General features: G+C 41.2%; 1 protein-coding gene across 13 annotated transcripts in view; it reads right to left on the minus strand.

The window, feature by feature from the left end:
- nav3 (neuron navigator 3) overlaps positions 1-23,181 on the minus strand; it is a 373,704-nt gene that overhangs the window by 8,066 nt on the left and 342,457 nt on the right. For 5 of the 13 annotated variants that reach the window (XM_076989743.1, XM_076989740.1, XM_076989735.1 and 2 more), the window contains 14 exons: positions 21,596-21,679; positions 17,286-17,397; positions 15,534-15,655; positions 14,916-14,939; positions 14,048-14,220; positions 13,707-13,793; positions 12,694-12,847; positions 11,892-12,075; positions 10,908-11,005; positions 10,584-10,682; positions 3,982-4,150; positions 2,670-2,905; positions 2,233-2,390; positions 1,822-1,893 (listed from right to left, as the gene is read on the minus strand). In XM_076989743.1, coding sequence (XP_076845858.1) covers positions 1,822-1,893; positions 2,233-2,390; positions 2,670-2,905; positions 3,982-4,150; positions 10,584-10,682; positions 10,908-11,005; positions 11,892-12,075; positions 12,694-12,847; positions 13,707-13,793; positions 14,048-14,220; positions 14,916-14,939; positions 15,534-15,655; positions 17,286-17,397; positions 21,596-21,679 — 1,772 coding nt within the window. Of the gene's footprint in view, positions 1-1,821; positions 1,894-2,232; positions 2,391-2,669; positions 2,906-3,919; positions 4,151-10,583; positions 10,683-10,903; positions 11,006-11,891; positions 12,076-12,693; positions 12,848-13,706; positions 13,794-14,047; positions 14,221-14,915; positions 14,940-15,533; positions 15,656-17,285; positions 17,398-21,595; positions 21,680-23,181 lie in introns of those variants that run through there. The other 8 variants (XM_076989747.1, XM_076989742.1, XM_076989738.1 and 5 more) reach the window with 7 other exon arrangements.

Genomic DNA, 23,181 nt, shown 5'->3' on the forward strand with positions numbered 1-23,181 from the left:
AGTTATAATTTCAAGCATTTTAAAGTACTTTAGCCTAAATTCCAGCACTTTTCAAACCTGAAACACACTGAAACACAAAGCAACATTAAAATTCGTCAGGTAAATGTTCATTCCCCTATTTTTGAGGGGTGTTTCTTTATACTAAGACATATCGTTTTGGAGAACAATGTGACGTGGAAAGTATAAACGCCTCCACCATTCACGGAGGTTCGCGCGAGGTGGGCGGAGTCGAGTGCTACAGTCACTCGCGAAAGTATAAACAAGGCTTAAGGGGGGAGGGGGGAATTGCGGTTTATTCTCATGTAAAATAATTTGCGTGGAAACCCAATGGCCAATTATCGACATCAGCAAAAATGATCGTGGTTAAAAAAATTATCGTACGATAAGTCGATAATGTAATTATCGCGACAGGCCTACTCTCAGGATGCCACCTGTGCAACAAATACAGTCTTAAAATTTCCTCGCTCCTGTCACCTGTATTATAAGAAGATGGAACTGTTTGGAAACTACAGCAACTTAGCCACGAAGTGGTAGGCCACGTAAACTGATGGAGCATTGTCACCGGATGCTGAAGCGCATAGTGCGAACTTTCTGCAGAGTCAATCACTACAGACTTAGATCACTACAGATTAGCTCAAGAACAGTTTGCAGAGAGCTTCATGGAATGGGTTTCCATGGTCAAGCAGCTTCATCCAAGCCATGCATCACCAAGTGCAATGCAAAGCGTCAGAAGCAGTGGTGTAAAGCATGCCACCATTGGACTCTAGAGCAGTGGAGGCATGTTCTCTGGAGCTTTTCCATCTGATAGACGAGTCTGGATTTGGCAGTTGCCAGGAGAATGGTACTTGTCTGACTGCACTTTGCAAATTGTAAAGTTTGGTAAAGGGGGGATTATGGTGTGGGGTTGTTTTTCATGAGCTGGGCTTGGCCCCTTAGTTCCAGTGAAAGGAACTCTAAATGCTTCAGCATACCAAGACATTTTGGACAATTCCATGCTCCCAACTTTGTGGAAACAGTTTGGAGCTGGCCCCTTCCTCTTCCAACACAAAGCAAGGTCCATAAAGACATGGCTGGCAGAGTCTGGTTTGGAACTTGACTGGCCTGCACAGAGTCCTGACCTCAAGCCGATAGAACACCTTTGGGATGAATTAGAGGGGAGACAGAGCCAGGCCTTCTCATCCAACATCAGTATGTGACCTGGAGGAATGGTCAAAAATCCCCATAAACACACTCCTAAACATTGTGGACAGCCTTCCCAGAAGAGTTGAAGCTGTTCTAGCTGCACAGGGTGGACCAACATCATATTGAACCCTATGGATTAGGAATGGGATGTCATTTAAGATCATATGTGAGTCAAGGAAGGTGAGCGAATACTTTTGGCAATATAGTGTATCACTTCAACAATACCAAAATTGGGTAAGTGAAAGTCATATTTACATAGTACTTTTACAAGAGCCATTATCACAAGTCCAAGCCCCAAGTGAGCAAGTCAAAGTATGAGGATTAAACCTTGAGAGGAACCAAGACCCAAAAAAGACAAAACTGACAATGTCCCTGTCACTACACACAAAAACAAGACATGGTTTGATATAAAATCAGATTTTCAAAAAGCTGCTGTACATGACAAACAACTGTAAAATTAATCTTTTCGTACAAGTGGTGCTGTCATGAGACCTGCTGTAAGAATTAACAGCTGCTACACTGTAAATTTCCTCACCACAGCAAGACTGTTATAACCCTTAACATCAGCCTGTCATACTGTTAATTCAGGCTCCAGCAGACTTAGAAAGACCACCAGAGATGTCTGGAGGATCCTCACACCTGAAGTTATGGTGCAGCTCCAGGTTGGGGGAGGAAGACACGCCCTGATTCATGGTTCCGATGACATACGGGCTGAGAAAGGTAAAACAATTAACTGTTACGTCTGTCCAGTAAACCCATCACCTCACAATCATTTGTTTTTGTGTTGGTCAGTGACTTTTTAATTGCTTTGTGTTTGTTTTCCACAATTTTATCTAATTTTGGTTTACTCAATAACAACTCTGTACCATTTAAAAAGATTTCTATACTTTTAATGTGATGTTTATTTTTCATGGATGAATGTTTTGTGGCACATGTATAAGAAAGAATGCTTAACTGCATTAAATGTACAAAACCCACTTTGCAGAATTAAGTAAAATGTGAAAATGATTATGAACTGTACAACCAACTGTGTGTTACTTAATTTATTACCATTTGTAATATTTGCAGTTGAGGAAGCCATTGAAGATATCACTGAGAGAGCCAATATGGTGTAGGTTATCCAGGACCACCACCAGGGGGAGCTCTCCCTCACTCCCTTCTGAGTTGCACTGCTCTGCTAATGTAGACAAATACTGCCGCAGGTCCTGCTGTAAAAGCCAACACGCATGCATGCACGCACACGCACACACACTTTTCCAGATCCAACTCCAGAATTGTTGTCTGTAAATGTTAACTAAGGCACTGTTTTTCCAATTCAAGCACCTAATCTATGATATGCAGAAATATTTAGGCCTACATAATTCAACCGCTCATTCAGTTACTGCCCATATTTAAACAGATCGATCATACAGATGGGGGGGGGGGGGGGGGGGCAGCAAGGGGTTGGGGGGGAATATGAGCTCCACCCACTGAACTGCACCATGTACCTTGCTGGACTTCTGGTCCACGCTGAAGCAGGCTAGGTTGCAGTCGGTCACCTCCTGACCACTCTTGTTGATGATGTAGTGGGCAAGTCGCATGGCCAGGTAGGACTTTCCCGTGCCGCTCGGTCCGGACAAGATGATACGACGATGTTCCATCAGCAGGTTGAGGTAGCGTTGCATGACGGGCTTCGGGATCAAAGTGTCGAACACGAGAGTGTCTATGCTACTCTCCCTCACACCTGAACACAGGCACCAACAGAGCTCTGCTTCAGCTGCTGAAGTACTATACACTTACTTATGCAGGAAAAACCAAAATATTTACATCTTAGTTAGTGAATTTAGCTATTTTGTTATTTGAATGAAATATTCTATATATTACAGAAAATATAATTGTCTTGTATATCTTTGTTAGATACTATAATAATAATTGCGTGTTGCATGTTGCATGCGTACTGACGGTCACACTGTTTACATTGTGACATGGCTCAGGGATTACGCCTGTAAATTTAAATGTTTATGGTCCAATGAAGGTCATTTAAAAACCAGGACATTTCCTCACTTAAAAAACAAACCTGGGATGCCCGGGACAGGACATGAAAAACGGACATGTCCCGGTAAATACGGACATGTCCCGGGAAACACGGACGTTTGGTCACCCTTATATTATTATAATATACAATTAGGCAGCGAGTAAAAACATTAGCCATCCTCACAAACATCAGGTACATGAGAAGTTGTTCTGAAACACCATGAGTAATACATACTAAATGTTTCTAAACAATACAAAAAATATAAGCCATAAAAATAGGGTAAAAAGCTAATTTTGCTAGAACATTGTGACCACTGAGGGTAGACACACTGTCTGGGCCCTCAGAGAGCGTCACATGTCTGGTATCTGCTATTCATCTATTACATCAATTATATCTGTACTCAGAATGCTTTCTCTGACACCCATAATTGAAGTAAAGTGCTATCAAGCAAAATTTAGTACAAGATCCCATTAATGAAGGTGCAGTACACATCATCTTCATTAAGCCCTGCAAACAGCAAACAGAGCTGCACTCTCAATTAATTAACCTCAACATTAATACATTTGTTCATAAATACCAGTGTAAATGTGGTTGTTGATATTTTACTTGGATGTAAATAACATTTCTACCTCAAAAAGAAAGTTCAGATATTCTGTTAATTCAGGCAGACATTCCTTTTAGAACTAAATGTCGGGTTAATTTATTCTTCACATCATCACTTGCCACAGCATATGGCTCCATCCTCCCAGGTGTAGGGTGGAGGAGAGCTGGCTGAGGCGTGTCACCTTTGAGTGTGACGGTAATCACGTTGTTATCCCCCACCAGGTATCCACAGGGCAGCAGTTCGGGAAGCTCAGACATGTGGGTGCGAATGACCTCGCCCATCCTGTAGCTGACTATGCTGTCGGAGTTCAAGCCCAGACTTGTCAGCGGGTCCAGCCGAAACACGTACTCCTGACCCACGCACCCGCACACATAGAAATACACATGAAACACACATGACCCCAGATATTAACCTACACAAATGAGTACTACACACACATAATACGGTAGTATGGACACTAGAACATTGCATTTGAAATCAGAAAACAAGGTTCACGTACAGAATGTCAGTTTTGTTCAGACCAGAGATTCTTAACTCTTAACATTCTTAACAATTGTGGGCTGGGAGCGCCACCTTGAGGGCCTCAAAAGAACAACAGTTTTAAACTTTGGGCCGTGGGACCGCATTGATTTTGAATGAGGTGCAATACACTTTCTCACCACTAGTAGCGGTAGTGCGTCACTCAGATGTTTTAACAACGTTTCTAATACATAGAAAGATGTGATTGGCTCTCCGGCTGTGCAATTGGATGGTGTAGATGGAGGTCTGGTGGTGTGGTGAGAATGAGAATAATGAGGAAGGATGTAGATGGTGTAGCTGCCCATGGAGAGTGGTGGGTTTCTGACAACACATTGGCTACTGCTATAAATTAAGATCGGTTCTACCATGCAACATTTTAAAAGTTCAAAACATTATCAAATAACGGCAGATACAGCTATACAGAGGTGGGACCAAGTCAGTGTTTTGCAAGTCTCAAGTAAGTCCAAGTCTTTATACCTCAAGTCCCGAGTCAAGTCTCAAGCAAAGACACTCAAGTCAAGTCAAGTCTCGAGTCAAGACAGGCAATAGTCAAGTCAAGTCCCAAGTCTGAAACTTGGAATTTCAAGTCCTTTCGAGTCTTTTTTTTTTTTTTTTTACCAATGTTGCAGGTATATTGTAAATAATAGACATGCGTTCTTTTTTAAATCTGTATTCTCCTCAAATCTTGATAAAACGTGCAACTGAAAACATGAAGTATAAAAAAAAATTAAAATTACACCTCTTTATTGCACAGTTCAATTTGTTAAACTTAGCTGCAAAAATATTCATACTTTAAACTACAATTTTCCAGAAATAAATATTCTGTGAAAAAGTCATAAGTAGAACTCCATGTTCAAATAAAAAGTGCTGATATTTTCACAGTACAATACAAAGAACCATAACAGCATTTTCCCTCTCTTCTCTTATCTGGTTTCTTGGAGAACATGTGTGAGTGACACAAGACAAACAAATATAAGAACTGAACAATTAACAGGAATCTGCAACTTTAGACATTTCAGTAAACTATTCTGCATTGCATTTGCTGGCCAAAAGTCTGTATGTCATTTGTGCACGATGAATGATGTCCCCATAGCTAAAAACTCACTCCACTTTTGTCAATATATATTTTTTTTCGACATAGATGTCTTCAAATACACAATCCATGCTGAGATAGAACTGGATATTATGATGGTGACAGAGAGAGGCTCTCTTCCCCGAGTTCAGATACAGAACCCAGGGTTGCCAACTCTCACGCATTGAGCGTGAGACACACGCATTTGACCGTCTTCACACGCTCTCACGCCACACATCCGATTTCTCACGCCGGAAAAAAATCTAGTTTATTTACCTCTGATCCACATCTATGATTCAATGAGTTACTAGTTCGCTCTGGCACCAACCACTGGCGATCGATCGATCGCAATATAATACTTAATGTGTGTCCATTTTACACCCCGCCCGGTAAAAATTTATGTTCGCCAACCCCCCATTTGATTGGTTGTGCTGCAGCTCATGCACACACACACATGTACAGAGTGTGGAAAAGCAGAGGACTGGTCTGCGTCAGAAGGACGGAAATGAAATGAACGGAATCCTTGGCTTTGCAACAGACGTCACTGTTTTATTAACAGAGTAGCGCAATAAGTGCACGAGAAACATCAAACAGAGACACGTAACGTGCAGACTCAGGCAACGACAAGCACAGGACACTGCGCGAATGCACATTAAATAGACAAACCACATAAGCCCCACGTGATTACGAGACAAGCCACAGGTGAGACGGATTATCAGAAGACATAACCGCACCCACGGAGATCCACAGACGTAGACTAGAAGACGTAGACACACGCCCAAAAGGGAGGGGCCGGGGTCCTCAACGTGACACTACTACTACTGTTATTGTTTATCACCAATATGAAGAGCAGTTTCAGTTCTACCATGCAAAAGTTTTAAAAGGCTATATTTTCATTTGCACTTTATCAAATTTATTACTGTTTTTTTTATTTGAAACATTTGCATTGAACGTTTTGAATGTATTTTATGACCACAGTTTTATTTATCGGATTGTCTGTTGTTTGTAAGGCGGTGGATACACGCCTGTGCACACGGCATGTAAAAACATGAGAGGTGGACCGGTGTTACAGTCAATTCAGTCCCAACTGTTACCCCCAAACCGTGCATGCGCAAAATTTAAAGGCAACTTAATTGTTAAAAAAAAAATAATTAAAAAAATTTAAATATTAGATCCGACCCATTAAATCTAGCTAGCAAGCAAGTTAACTAAAACAGACAGAGGATGAAAAAGTAACGTAAACAACTCAATATCCAATTTTTCAGGGTTGCCAACTCTCACGCAATAAGCATGAGATACACGTATTTGACTGTCTTCACCAGAGGTGGGTAGAGTATTCAACAATTTTACTCAAGTAAAAGTACAGTTACTTGAACCAAATGTTACTCAAGTAAAAGTAAAAGTATGCATCCCAAAAATGTACTTGAGTAAAAGTAAAAAAGTACTTTGATTAAAAGCTACTCAAGTAGTGAGTAAATGCATGAGTACTGTCTCGTGTCAGTAAATTACATCATGGGAAATTGAATTACGGGAAACAATGACTTTTAATGATAAAAATAATTTATTATAAATAAATATTATATATATAAATTATTTATTATAAATAATATGTATTTTTGTTTGGTCCAAATTATTAGGCCTGTGTAATGTGTTCCACAAAGGCACTAACTGATGAGACTGTCAGCCAATACGTGTAGCTACAACTTGACACCAACTGAATCAATTTGTAGCAGACTTAATCATCATATATTGCTAGTGTGTACAATCAGTGTGAGAACTGGTTTTTAGTATTGCACTGCGTTACATTTAATAATTACATAAATCATACAAACGTTATGCCTCAGAGATATAGCATTACACAAAATTATACATACAGCAAACTTATCGCATCGTGTTTCCTCATATTTGATGTTGAGTTCTTGTAGGCTGAAATGTCCACACGTTTGCAGACACAATTGGCAGCGCCAAGGTTGCAAACTCTCACACATTGAGCGTGAGACACACGCATTTGACTGTCTTCACACGCTTACACGCCACACATCCGATTTCTCACGCCAAAAAAAATCTAGTTTATTTACCTCTGATCCACATCTATGATTCAATGAGTTAGTAGTTCGCTCTGGCGCCAACCACTGACGATCGATTGATCGAGATATAATACTTAATTTGTGTCCATTTTACACCCCCCCATCAACAATTTACGTTCACCACCCAAACCCCCACCCCCCACCCCGGTTTAAATCTCACTAAAAGTGATCTTGAAAACTTGGCAACCCTGCAGCGCATTATATAGCTGTCCTTTTACACGTTTGTAATGTAAACATTGTCTGTATGAGGTCAGGGATGTTCGGTAGGTTTTTCTGTCACTTTCTTGCTACGGTGGAGAAAGTTTGCGTATGTGATTACGTGATTGACCGGCTTCATTTGATTGGTCACTCATACTCGGGTGACGAGCCGTTGGTCAGTCTTCTCACTGAAAAGACTAATTATTTACAAAACGAAAGTAACGGTAGTGCGCGCAAGTCCGATTGTAACGGAGTAAAAGTCGCGTCTTTCTCACCACATATTTACTCAAGTAAAAGTAGAAGTCTTTCATATTAAAACTACTCCTACAAGTACATTTTTGTCCAAAAAGCTACTTGAGTAAATGTAACGGAGTAAATGTAACGCGTAGGGCTGTCGCGATAACCGCAGTATAGCAATACCGCGCTATTGGCGAGAAAATCGCAACGTACGGGAATTAACCGCAACAACTGCAATATTGGTGTTTTTTCCCATGCGAGGGGAAAGTGCCTGTGCAAGAGTTAAAGTCATTTTCCTATCAACCCCCTGTTATCATCCGGTGCAGCTGATCAACAATCCGTCTCCTTTTTTCAAAGATGGAAACTACGGCAGATGCTCTGGTCAAAAAACAAAACGTGACTTCGCCGGTTTGGGAGCATTTCGGGTTCAAGCCAAATCCACGCAGATCCACTAGCCTGGTGGCGCGTCAATGAGGCTAGATTTCCTCTGCTCTCCAAACTCGCCCACAAGTACATGTGCATTTGTGCAACAAGCACACCATCAGAGCGAGTTTTTAGTACTGCCGGGAATATTGTTAGCACTTTCCGCTCCTCACTGAAACCACATAAGGTGAATATGTTGGTTTTCTTAGCGCGCAACAGGGACGTGACAACTCAGGTTTAAGCTGAGACGTTATTCTTCTGGTTAAGGAAAGATTTCGTTTTATTGATTTATTTATTAATTTCTCTTTTTGTCTTTAAAATCTCGTTTAAAATATTTACCCTACACTTTTAAGAAAGCGAAAGAGCATGGGTTCTTACTGCATCTCATTTGACTTCTGTGTTCTCTATTTGACAATAAACACATATTTAACTGCTCTTAAAACTGAGTCTTCTTTGCAATTTAAAAACAATAAGAACCCCTTTACAATAAAAACAATAAAACAATTATATAGCTCTAAACTTAAGATTTTAGACGACAAATGATGCATATCGCGTCATACCGCATATCGCGGTGTTGAGCCACCATAAATAACCGCAGGGGAAATTCTTTCACCGCGACAGCCCTAGTAACGCGTTCCTACCCACCTCTGGTCTTCACACGCTCACACTCCATACATCCGATTTCTCATGCTGAAAAAATTTTGTTTATTTATCTCTGATCTACATCTATGATTCAATGAGCTACTAGTTCGCCAACCACTGGCGATCGATCGATCACAATATAATACTTAATTTGTGTCCATTTTAATGTAATGTAATGTGCCATATTTTGTCAATTGTGATTTTTACACCCCAATCGAAATTTGTCCTCCGCTTTTAACCCATCTGTGCAGTCAGAACACACACACACTAGTGATTACTAGGGGCTGTGGATCACACGTGCCCAGAGCGGTGGGCAGCCCTAGCCCGGCGCCCGGGGAGCAGTTGGGGTTAGGTGCCTTGCTCAAGGGCACCTCAGTCATGGCCTGTCTGGGAATCGAACCCACGACCCTCCGGTCACAAGTCTAGTTCCCTAACCGCCAGGCCATGACTGCCCATTTTACACCCCCCGCTGACAATTTACACTCAACATCCCCCCAAAGATCAAATCTCACTCCAAGTGATCTTGAAAAGTTGGCAACCCTTAATTTTTAACCCTTATATAATAACCCTTAATCCTCTGCTGAAACACCTGAGCTTTACAGCAGTTAGTCACAAGCATGCAAAGTTAAATTTAGCTAGAGAAACAAAACCAAAACCCAAATTATAACGTGTATACATCGAGTAAAGGCGATAACCCAGCAGCAGACTAACGCGTGATTTTGCACATGTGTGGTTTTGGGGGAGCAGGGGGACTGAATTGACAGTAACACCGGGACACGTGGACAGTGAGACAGACCGAGAGAGAGAAATGCACCACACACAAATAAAGACGCGGGATACTCAATGCGTGTAGAAATAATTCACTGAAAGAATTCGGGAAATAAGCAAACACAAAACAATGCAGTAAAACAACACGTGAAAATTAAAACTCAACCGTAGAGAGATGGGAGAAAACAATAAAAACAGCTCAAATGACGCTGAAAACTCAACGTGTAAAAATATAAGTAACTGGGGAAGGTGAAGTAACCAAAAAAAAAAACCCTTCCCAAAATACAAGTATAACTGATAAGAAATATAATAGGTGGAGGAAAACTAATAACGAGGATGACAGGTGTGACGGATCACTGCTGATTGCGCCTAGTCCTGACTCGGGAGGAGCCGAAGGAGTGGCCCCTGAGTCAGCCCACACATTTTTGTTATGTTAAAAATATCTATTTTTGTGTTGATAAGTCCAAGTGGTCTGTTGACTGACCGTTGTATTTGTTCAAATAATGGTTATGGGCAGGTTACAATATAAAAAAATGTTTGTCAATCATATCTCATGATTATTTGACAGGAGTTTTACTTTTAAATTGTAAGTGTATTTAATTTAGTTATAATACAAATACAATACAAACTAAACTGACATTTTGAATAATTATCATTTTGATCCATACATTGGTAATATCTGACTGGGCCTGGTCCCACTTTATGTTTAACCATCAACCCAAAGTACTAACTGCTGAGCTCATCTAGTATAAATTCTTAATACGTACTCTACTGAGTGAACTAAGTACCAAGATCGTATGGAGTATGTGTACTAATTACTAGTTAATAAACACTGACCTTGAACAGCCTTCGTATTACACCATCCAACACATCCCACTTCGTCTTCCCGCTGACGCCAATGGAGCCGATCAAATACCCATGAGTCTGCACTGCCTGCTGATTGGAGGGATTTGAGAGTTGAGGGATTTAATGGTTATACTGGTAATACTGATTGTGTGTGTAATAAAGGAGACATGACCATTGTAACGTGTTATTACCATTTAATTAAAAGACTGAGACAAACTCCAGCCAATGCTGGTCACATTATATGATGCATGACTGATGTGGTGAAATATTCCCTTTTATTCAAAAGCTGGACTTTCGGCTACAGCGCCAACTCGCCTTGGTCCTGTTGGACGTGCCGGAGATGTTGACAACTATCCGCACGCTGTGGCCTTCCTTTCGTAGGTTCCCCTCACAGCCGTCGTCCAGGAGCAGATCTGTGGAGGACATGCAGACAGCGTCAGTGGGCAGACAAAGCAGACCTGAGTATGCCTAATGGATGAGATGTAGACAAAACCATGCCTGAGTCATTAGTCCCAGCAACCTTCTCTCCTATCTGAATAGTGAATAAATGAATAGCAGCATCCTTGCTTCTGAAAGACAGGCATTAAGCTTTACTGAGTGCATGTGGTTTTGCGTGGGTGAGGCGATGTCCAAGGCCAGTATTTTGCAAGTGTTTGGTTTGATGAGCTAAGGTCTAAAGCAGTGTGTGTGTGTGCATCAATGGGGAGGGGGGAGGGGGGTAACTGAGCATGAGGTGTATGTGCACTTGTTTGGTTCTCTACTCTGTCCAGCACGATGCTGTGCTAATGAGCGCTAACAACCTCTCCGGCGTGTTTGCCTCCTCGCCTCCCCTCACACCTGTTGCATCAGTTAAACAGCCCCCAGAATCCTAAGCAGCAGCACAGAATGTCTGATTTTTAATTCACAGGGCCGCTCGGGTACATGGAGGCTGCAGTCACGTGTGAGAAGCCCCCAGCATAGACGAGAGGCTTTTCACTCTCCACTCAGCCCTTGGTCAAATGACGTAGGTGTGGTATGAGTCAGAAACGCTGGCCTTCATCCCAGCTGGCTACTGACACTAAGCAGGACACTTGCAAGCTCCTCCAGAGTTTTAGTGCAAAGAAAATGCTAGAATGTGCAGGCAAATAAGCGAGAAACAACAGTGATGAATATGTTGTGTTCAAGGTCTACAAACCTGAGTCTACAAAACCAGGACTTGTGAGATCAACGCATAGAAAAAAGACTTGAGTAGTCTACAGTAATCCTTTAGCAATGGTCCTAACTAGGTGATAATTTGCTGTGCTGTGTGCTATATCTTACCTGACATGATGGTTTCTGTGATGTTGAGGTTGTTGAGAGATAGTCCCAGTGACTGACGGGAGGAAGAGGAGGAGGTGCTAGATGTTTCAGAAGGGTGGCGGGCCATTGTGGCGGGTGTGGCAGGGGCGGAGTTTCCACTGGACTTCAGTCTGTCATTCTCTGCCTTCAACAACTCAATCTCATTCTGTCACCAAGCGTGAAACAGAAAAACATCAAATCTTTAACCTTTTAGCTCCAAAGTGTGTGGAAATAAAAAAACAAAAATAGGAAGAAGATAAATAAGAATATAAGTATATAAAAATAAGAATGGATAAAACCCTTCCCAGCAATTGGTATGTTTTGTAATGAGATATTCTGCATATGCAATACATTATATTAATTATTAAGAACTTTGAAACGAACACATTCATGCGCGCACATGTGTGTGTGTGTGTGTGTGTGTGTGTGTGTTTGTGTGTGCGCACATGTGTGTGCGCACATGTGTGTGTGTGTGTGTGTGTGTTTGTGTGTGCGCACATGTGTGTGTGTGTGTTTGTGTGTGCGCACATGTGTGTGGGTGTTTGTGTGTGTGTGTGTGTTTGTGTGTGCGCACATGTGTGAGGGTTGCTGAATGTGTGGCTCTCTGTCTGTGAATCTCAAGTGTGATAATCTATAGAAGACAAGGTCCTGATTTAGAGACTTGATTGCAAGAAACACTCAGCACTCACAGAGGTCAGAGAGATAGAGCTACCCCCGAGCCTCCCCAAGCTTCCCCTGAGTGTAGGAGGCCCGAGTTGGCCTGGTCCTTGTGCTGGTGTCCTACCTGCATGCGGTTCATGGCCTCACGTATCTGGTCCAGGTGGTGTGCTGAGCTCAGAGCCTCCAGTCTGATGTCGGTCAGTTTCAGCTCCTTCTCTCTGAGCTCATTCTTCAGCTGGAGAATGATCTCTGCCTCAGCCTCAGTACACTCACACAGCCTGTACACACACACACACACACCCCCCCACACACACACACACACATCCCCCACACACACACACAAACATACACCCCCCCTCACACACACACACACAAACACCCCCCCCCCCCCACACACACACACACACACACACACACACACAAAACAAGGGGCAACAAGAGAAGTCACATATGCTCCCCCCCTCACAGGTACATTTATCACAGTTATTTTCCCTGATGAATCAGGCTTTACTGAGCACATTTTGCTGGTTCACACACACACAGAGACACACACACACACAGTGGAAGGATCGAGTTCCTAATCTCAGTTATCCTAATCTCAAGCACAGTCCAGCAGGCTGCTAAGAGAACTAGAGGAACTAGAGGTGAACCTATGGAAACCTCTAAACATAAGGCACAGCATACGGGCCTGTCCCCAACTACGGTGTTCAAACATGCTTATTTAAGATGCACAACACACACAAAGCTACTGCTGCAACATTGAACAACCACCGTCACTCCACAAACCTACATTTAACAGCCAAAATAGGAGAACTTTCAAAGTGTAAATTCAGTGACATTGTTAGATTAAACTCTTCAGGTTATTTTGCTGTTTTAAAGGCAACCCAAGATACAGCTATGTTGCCCTCATGCAGTCGTATTTTACCACATTTGGGACACGCATTAGGGGTTCCCAAACCTGCACCTGGGGATCCAACCCTAGCCTAACCCACTCTGAGATGTTGTACTAGAAGCACTTGTGGTGGATGAGGACTGGACGTGACCCGTGCGGGAGAACACATCTCCAGGAGCAGGTCTGGACACCCCCGCCCTAAACCAGGAGTGCGTTTCCCAGCATGCACCACGCTGCCTTTTTACCGAGATCTGTGCTTGTAGATGACGTGGCCATTTTGTTTTCTCTTTGGCATCCACATCAGGGAAGCCTTGCCATCACACACACACCGACTTCTCACACACACACACACACACACACACACACACGGAGGCATTATAGGAGCAGACAGATGTAGAGTAGAAAAGAAGCTGATTGAAAAAAAATGAACACACACATTGACAGCTTGAAAATGGCAGACAGAAAAATATGGCAAAATAGAAAATGAATGACATGTAAGGATAGACCTTACGTGCTTGACGTAAGGTTTTCTCAGGTGTTCTGTGGTGTGTGAACCCAGTGGTCATTGAGAATGGTGTGCACTCACTCTGTGGTGGATGAAGATGTGTGTAGGGCTGGGCTGCTGCCCTGGGTGTTGGTGTGCTGGAGGTTGGGGGATGCTGGCACTGAGGAGTCACTCATCTCCTCCAGCTCATCATGGGGCACCTGCAGCTTGGAGCTCCTTCTCTTCCCAAAGGCCTGCTTAAGAGAACTCCGCAACTGGGGCAGACAAACACACAACTTCAGTTTAGCACACACACACACACACACACACACACACATATATATACACACACATATATACACACACACATGTGTGTATACACACACACACACACACACACACACACAGACACACAGACACACACATACACACACACATATATACACACACACGTGTACACACACATATATACACACACACACATGTGTATACACACACACATATATACACACACACACGTGTATACACACACACACACACACACACACACACACACACACAGACAGACACTTCTTTCCAGATCCAACTCCAGAATTGTTGTCTGGGGATCAGAGTGAGAATCCTTGTAGGCAGTACTTCAGTGTAAATGTTAATTAATTTCACTGTTTTTCCAATTCAAGCACCTAATTATGATGTGCAGAAATATGTACATAATTCAGTTACAACAACTGCTCAGTCAGTTACTGTCCATATATATATATATATATATATATATATATATATATATATATATATATATATATATATATATAATATATATATATATATACAGATCAATCATACAGATAGATCCCACAGATCATACAGATGCATTAGTCATAAGTGGGACAGGTTGCTGCTGACATGCACAGCTGTAAGAGGAGGGGGGGGCAGGACTTGGTGAACGGACGTGTGGTGACACCACACTCACCTGTGCAGGGAGAGAATCAGGAACCTAAGACAAAACACACCCAGTGTTACTTCTGATTGACACTGCTCCCCTCTGGACTACACAAATACCTACTGAAATATTCACCAAACTGTCTGACACTTGTGATTATAGGTTGGATGAGGAAGAAAGAGCCTTAGGGTAAGAACTTTTGTATGTTTGTGTGTGTCTTTAAGAAAGTGGTGTGAAATAGAAAATTATAACTTGTAGAACACTATTTATCTCTGTCATATCTTTCTTTCTCTCTCACCCACAGTCTTAAGAAAGCATTCCCAGTGCAAGTGTTTCCAGATTGTCTGAAACCACAAAGACACACTCAAATTGGATGGATGAATAATTTATATGTGCATAAACAATAATAGTGTGATTTGCATTCAAGAGTTCAATTTGTGCTGCGAGTGTGGAGATGTGCGTGTGAAACAGGCAGGGAAAGGCCACGCCCCCACGTCCTCTCCTCCAATCACAGCCAAGTGACAACACTGGAGATAGAGCAGTCTGGAGCACTGCCATGTTAGTATACCCAACTCCCTACTTGCAATGGTGTTTGTTTGTGTGTGTGTGTGTGTGTGTGTGTGTGTGTGTGTGTGTGTGTGGTCTCACCCAGCTCTTCTTCTTCTTCTTCTTGTCATCTGTGTCCTTGCTGCTGCCCAGACTTGTGTGGCTTGCTGCACTGTTGATGCTGGACATGCTCTCAGATGAGTGCTGGCGCCGAATCCTCAAATCTGAGACACAGACAATCACACACGTACATCCACGCACACGTCACACACACGTACATCCACACACACGCACACATCACACACACGTCACGTACACGTCACGCACACGTACACACACACACGTACATCCACACACGTACATGTCACGCACATCCACACACACGTACACGTCACGTACACGTCACGCACACGTACACGTCACGCACACGTACATCCACACACACGTACACGTCACGCACACGTACATGTCACGCACACGTACACGTCACGCACACGTACATCCATACACACGTACACGTCACGCACACGTATACGTCACGCACACGTATACGTCATGCACACGTACACGTCACGCACACGTACATCCACACACACATATATGTCATGCACATGTACACATCACGCACACGTACAAGTACACGCACACGTATACGTCACGCACACGTCACCCACACATCACGCACACGTACACATCCACACACACGTCACGCACACATACATGTGACGCACACATACACGTCACGCACACATCACGCACACGTATACGTCACGCACATATCATGCACACATACACGTCCACGCACATGTCACACACACGTACACGTCACGCACACATCACGCACACGTACACATCCACACACACGTACACGTCACGCACATGTACATCCACACACACATACACGTCACGCACATGTACACATCACGCACACATCCACGCACACATCACGTACACGTACACATCCACGCACACATACACATCACGCACACATACACATCACGCACACACATGCCACGCACACACATGCCACGCACACATCATGCACACGTACACATCACACACACGTACACATCACGCACATGTACACATCACGCACACATCCATGCACACATACACATCAACATACACGTACACATCCACACACATGTACACATCACGCACACGTACACGTCACGCACATGTACACATCACACACACGTACACATCATGCACACGTACACATCATGCACACATCACGCACACGTACACGTCACGCACATGTACACATCACACACACGTACACATCATGCACACGTACACATCATGCACACATCACGCACACGTACACGTCACGCACATGTACACATCACACACACGTACACATCATGCACACGTACACATCATGCACACATCACGCACACATCCACGCACATGTACACATCCACGCACATAGGCACTCACATTATTCCTACAGTGTCATGGTAATGAACATTATTATAGTGGCACATGTACATGTGGGAGGGTGTTGTGGTGGTAATACAGGTGTTTTGGCCTGTGTGTATGTGTGGTGGGAGTGGCTTGGGTGAGTGAGCATTACCTTCTTATAGGTGGTCATGATCACACTAGGCTGTGCTAAGTGTGTGTGTGTGTGTGTGTGTGTGTAAGTGTGTGTGTGTGCGCGCATGCGTGTGTGTGTGAGTGTGTGTGTGCGCGTGTGAGTGTGTGTGTGCGCGCGCGTGTGTGTGTGTGCGTGTGAGTGTGTGTGTGTGAGTGAGTGGGCGTGTGTGTGTGTGAGTGTGCGTGTGAGTGTGTGTGTGTGTGTGTGTGAGTGAGTGGGCGTGTGTGTGTGTGTGTGTGTGTGTGTGTGTACAGTACCTTTGTGTAAGTGGTCTGGTCCGTTCAGAGCCACCTGAATAGCAGTCTGTGCATCAGTGTTCTGAGTCTTCAAAGTTTCAATCGTCTCTCTCAATTCTACCAACTCTGACTCCTACATATACAGCGCGCACACACACACACACACACACACACACACACACACACACACACACACACACACACACACACACATTATGCACTGACTTTATACACACAGATATTACACTTGGACATTACACTCCAAGAAAAATTACTCCTAAATTCTCTGCCTAATGTAAGACTTTAATGTTTGTATGAGTGTGTGTCCTGTGTGTGTTTTTGGTGTATCTGTAGTACACTACAAAAAATATGGAGTGAGGTTTACTTAAAAAAAACCTAGTACACGTTTTACACACAGAAATACTAAGTAAATTTAACATAGCAATTTTTAAAGTAAAATTTACTTGCATCTCCTTACAGTTATTAGTAATACCAAAGTAATATTTACCACTGAAAGCAAGTAAATTTAACAAAGCATATATTCAAGTAATATTTACTCATAATTGTCAGTGTATTTAACTACAACTGTTACTTTGCAACACTTTATGTACATGAATTATACAATTAGATTTTACTCAGTGTACTTTAGTAGATTTTACTACAACAATGTAGCACCACATTCTCTGTTGGCTTTTTTATTATTTACGTAATAGGACTCATTTTTGAAGTTCTTTAATAATGCTTAACTGCCATATATTTTTATTACAATATTAATTTCTGATATAAAACCAGCAATAAAATGTTACATGACGGTTTTAGGAAAGCATTGCGCAACATTTTGTAAAGAAGCAAGAAAAATTGCTTCTTTTATTGCAACAACACCAGTTCAAACAAGCAGTGCATCAATATCGCACGAAACGAAATTGGGGGGTTGGCGAACGAAAATTGTTGACGTTGTTGAGGCAGTATACTTCAACGCTAGGAATCTAGCACTAGGACCCTGGAGCGGTTATTTTCTGCATTAGCGCTAGATTCGGCAAAGTTCACATCGCGCCAGAACAACTGAACAACACACACTTATAATAATTTAATGCCTCCCCTCATAAAATTCCAGACATTTTAAGACATTTTTAGGCCTTGAATATGGAAAACTAAATTTAAGACATTTTAAGACTTTTTAAGGACCCGCGGGTACCCTGTGGCAGTCTCATCTCACATTTTAACTTAACGTTTACTTAAGAAGTGAAACATGCATGTTAATCGTGTAGGTTAAATCTCCGCTGTGCTCTGCTGAAAAATGTTTGACTTGCTGATGTCACTGCGCATGCGTGGATCCTGCAAGTGACCTTTTATTTGCTGTTTTCAGTTTAGCTTCTCACAAAAAGAAAAAATTACAAAAAAGTTGTAAATTTTACTTTGCAATTTAGACTAAAATTTACAAATGTATTTGAAGACAAACGACACCAAGTATTGCATATAATTTTATGTGAAATTCTTAAGCAACTAGCCTGTACTAGATTATTCTTTTAGATAGTACTTAAATAAACTGAATTATATTTACAAAGTCAAAAAATCATTTTTTATAGTGTATGTGTGGTGGTTGACATGACATGGCTTTTTTTTGGTCCAATACTTAAATTATAGAAAAATATGTAAAAAAAAAAAAAAAAAACTGTGGTGATATTGTTCAGAAAGTGCTGTTTTATATGAATTTACAGAGCATTAATGGGATTAACATTCCTTTTTTCACAATTTTTAGCCAAACTAGAAAAAGCTCATATGGAGTGACTGTACCAAGCACATTTCACAAAGTTAGATTTTGAATTAAAACAAGAAAATTAATTAATTTTCTGTTTACTCAATAATATATTGATAACCCAGATGTCTACTTTTGAATCTGCTTGACTAAAAGATCAGGGATAACATTTTGAAGCCACCCTTAACTAAAACATTTTGTCCCAAAAATGGATGTCATATGGTGTGATGCCATATTCCTTTTTTTTAATTGGCAATTGTTTGAAGACCTTTGGGGAGTGGGGGTCCTCCTTCTTTCAGGAGATAGAAGAAAGCCTCAGAGAGACACTGAAAGTTACAAAGTGAGTCATCACTCTTCATGTTTAAAAAAAAAATCAAGTATATCCAGCAATCCTGCTTCAGTTCCCTTCATGTGTCTTTTGGTGTGACACACTTTACACAAAAATGCCCAAATTAAATTACTTTTCAGTCAGTATTACCTTTAAAACTATATTGTCACATTGTAGTTAGCATGGTTTTATGGTGTTAGCGCAAAGGCACATTGCTTAATGTCATGCTAAGTACATGAAACCTCATATGGTGTGACACATCATCATAAGGTGTGACAGGGTTTTCTAATACTTGAAACCTCATATGGTGTGACATCATCATAAGGTGTGACAGGGTTTTCTAAGTACATGAAACCTCATATGGTGTGACATCATCATAAGGTGTGACAGGGTTTTCTAAGTACTTGAAACCTCATATGGTGTGACACGTCATCATAAGGTGTGACAGGGTTTTCTTGTCACACCATATGATCATTTTGTCACACTAAATGATATAAACTGTGCATAAAGTCTTAATACATTTTTATAGTTATTAGTTTGTTGAATATTTTATACTTTTAATATATTTTGATAATATATGATTATATTATTCACATTTAATATCTACACCAACTCAATTTGGTGAATCCCTGCTATCCCATTTTCAAGCTGAATCCATGTTAAACTACATCATTTTGTCACTCAAATGTTTCCCTTTATTTATTTAGTTTGAGGCAGATTTTATTAGATGACGAGAGATGGCACACTTTTAACAGATTTTAATGATACAATATCAGCTTGCTGTTTGATCATCGTTTTACTTATTCTCATTTTAAAATTAATTTATGCATTAAATATAAAAAAGTTCAATGACAAAAAATTATTATAATTCGTGCAACCAATATTCAGCAGATTAGAATAAAACGTTTAACATCTAATGAATACAACAAATGGATTAGTTAATGCCTTATAAGCATTGTTCACTACGTTGAGTAGAATTCACGGTTCTTCAACAATTTTGTGATTTTGCTGTAACTAAAAATTATTTCAGTCACTTGTCAAACCAAGTTTGGTTGTTTGGTAAATGCAGATTTTTGCATACAGATTGCTGTGTTGTGTGATTCATCATATGGCGTGTGTTGGAAAAAAGAAAATTAAAGGCTAATAACTTGATGTGTCAATTTTGTGTTTTTCAGGAAGACTGTGGGAAAGCAGGAGTAAGGAGGCCTCAGTGGCCTTGAGGAGAACAGAAGGGGCCTATTCAGTGCAGGATGTGTAGCAAGCAGTTTTTAGATAACCAGGCACACAGGCTGGGAGAAGAGGAGCAGGTGAATTTCCATGGAGAGCAGCCAGGATTGGGGAGTTATCGAAACTTAACAAATCGAAACTTATGTACAGAGAGTATGAAAGAAAGGACATGGCCCAGCACGAGGACTTTTTGCTTGGACGCTGCTGAGATCCACTTGGGTTAGGTAGAGTTCTAGGCAACTAGCACCAGTGCACTGGAGAGTTTGTACCACGTATACTTTGACTATATCGTATTCAATTATATTCCATATAAATTAATCTAAAAGAACTTTTGGTGTTAAGACTTTGCTTGGGTAATTCAGTCAAAACCAATCGGTTCATCGGGGCAGTGTTGGGGCCTATCTGGGTCAAGAAAAAATATCCCAACACGTGACACCATGTAATTTGGTGTGACATTCAGAATTTTGAAAAAAATTAAGGATTTTGATAAATAATCATAAACTCAACAATGTGGCTGATGGGCAATAGTGCCAGCAATAGTTACATGAATTTTGGTACTTTTATAACAAGATACTCACAAATTAATTTGAAGTATACTGAAAGATTATGAGTAAAAGTCTTCTTATGAGTGTTGATGAAGTAAATTAATACAAAAGGTAACATATTTGCACATGAGAAATGATATACTTTTAAATAGTAATGATAAAGAATCAGGATAATTGACTTACATTATTACATTATACCCATTTTTAATTTAATTCACAATAACATTCATGTCACACCATATGACAAATTTAGTTACTAAGACGGTAAAGTAGTGAATAAATGTAAAATTCAAGGAAAAATCTACAAGACACATATATATTTGGAAATATAAGAGTTGATAGAATATAACCCAGTGATTTCCATGACTTACATTAGAGATTTTTATTATTTTTTACTTTTTTTTAGCCAAATATGTCAACCTCCCATGTGCATTTTGTTTGTGGTATGTCTGTAGTACACATGTTGTTGCTTTACCTTTTGCTCTGCAGTCATGGTCAAACTCTGTAAGCGACATGTCATGTTTCCCAGACTCTTCTCAAACGCTGCCACCAGATGTGCCTGTCCACAAACATATGTACACACACACATATGTACACACACACACATATGTACACCAGCAGCGAACCGTGACCATTAAACCTGGGCCCGCTCCCATCCCCGAAAAAAATCATTTCCTAATTAACTGCAATAAAAAAAACTGAGATGACAGTACAGCTTTAGAAACGCAATAAACAATAACATTTGAACTAGATAACTTCTTAAACAAAATAAGGTTCACAGCTCCGTGTTCCTCGGAAGCGGAATATGTAAACAACGCGCACGAGGGCATCAAAGGACTGAATCGAAACTAGCTAGCGGTGGTATGCTAACGACAGCTAGCGTCGCCACAGTGGGCGGAAATTATCATACAGTTAAGCCCGCCCACTAAGAGGGAAGATATGATTGTTCAATTTTACTGTCATTTGAAACTGATATTGCGCTGAATTATCACTGCCAGGCCCTCTGTAAACGAACAGCGGGCATCACAGTGCTGATAGGGGGAGACACAGGCTCACAGGCTTCCACTTAACCCCTCACCTTCCAACACAGATTGAATAGACACGGGTAAATAATTTATTTGCTTATATTTTTGTAATTGTTCGATTGTTAAATTGTAAGTAGATATATATATATATATTAGTGGTGGGACTTTAAAGCGTTAATTTCGATTAATTAATTACAGGAAAATTTTAATGCATTTAACGCATGAGACACTTTTGCACCGTGGAATGTTTCTCAGTGCACGAGTTCCAGACATACAGATTATATGGACGCACAATAAGATAAGCATGATGGAGATGACTAAAGAGACTACGCTGGTGGATGGGAAATTTAAATATAAGAAACTTCCAGATGGAAGTACAAACACAAATAGTGTTATTTGCACTTTATGCAGGAAGGAGTTCACTTATCATAGGAGCACTTACACCCTTCATTACCACCTCAACGCAAAACATGTTGGGGCTAACGCGCAGGTCAGTAATGATAACTTAGCTGCTAAATGTATTCCTAGTACGAGCAAAGTGTCGCCAGTCAACACTCGACCACATGTCGGGGTTCAAATTAAGAAACAAATTGTCAAAGTCCACGTCAGACAATTTGACCAATTCACTGGCGAGATGTTTTGTTGTAGACTGCTCTCTGTGGTCGAAGGCTTAAGTAAGACAAGTAAGGCTCGGGTCAAATCTGACCGATTTACAACTTAAACCACTCATAAATATTGTGTTTTACATCTGATTGCTGCAAGGCCTTATGCCATCCTCCACACTATGCACTGGAACATATAAAAGTGATGATCATCTTTTTCATTGAATTTTGAGTGTTTTAAACCAACGTTTTACATCTGTGTTGTTGCCGGTCAAGCGTGACCATCACAGGAAGTGAATGGGTATTCAGAATATATTAATCTATGAGACAGAAAACATCCCCATACACACTCACACACACACACCTACACACACACCTACACACACAGACACACACACACACACACACACACCTACACACACAGACACACACCT

Source organism: Brachyhypopomus gauderio, unplaced genomic scaffold (genome assembly GCF_052324685.1).
Source record: "Brachyhypopomus gauderio isolate BG-103 unplaced genomic scaffold, BGAUD_0.2 sc70, whole genome shotgun sequence".
Classification (NCBI taxonomy): domain Eukaryota; kingdom Metazoa; phylum Chordata; class Actinopteri; order Gymnotiformes; family Hypopomidae; genus Brachyhypopomus; species Brachyhypopomus gauderio.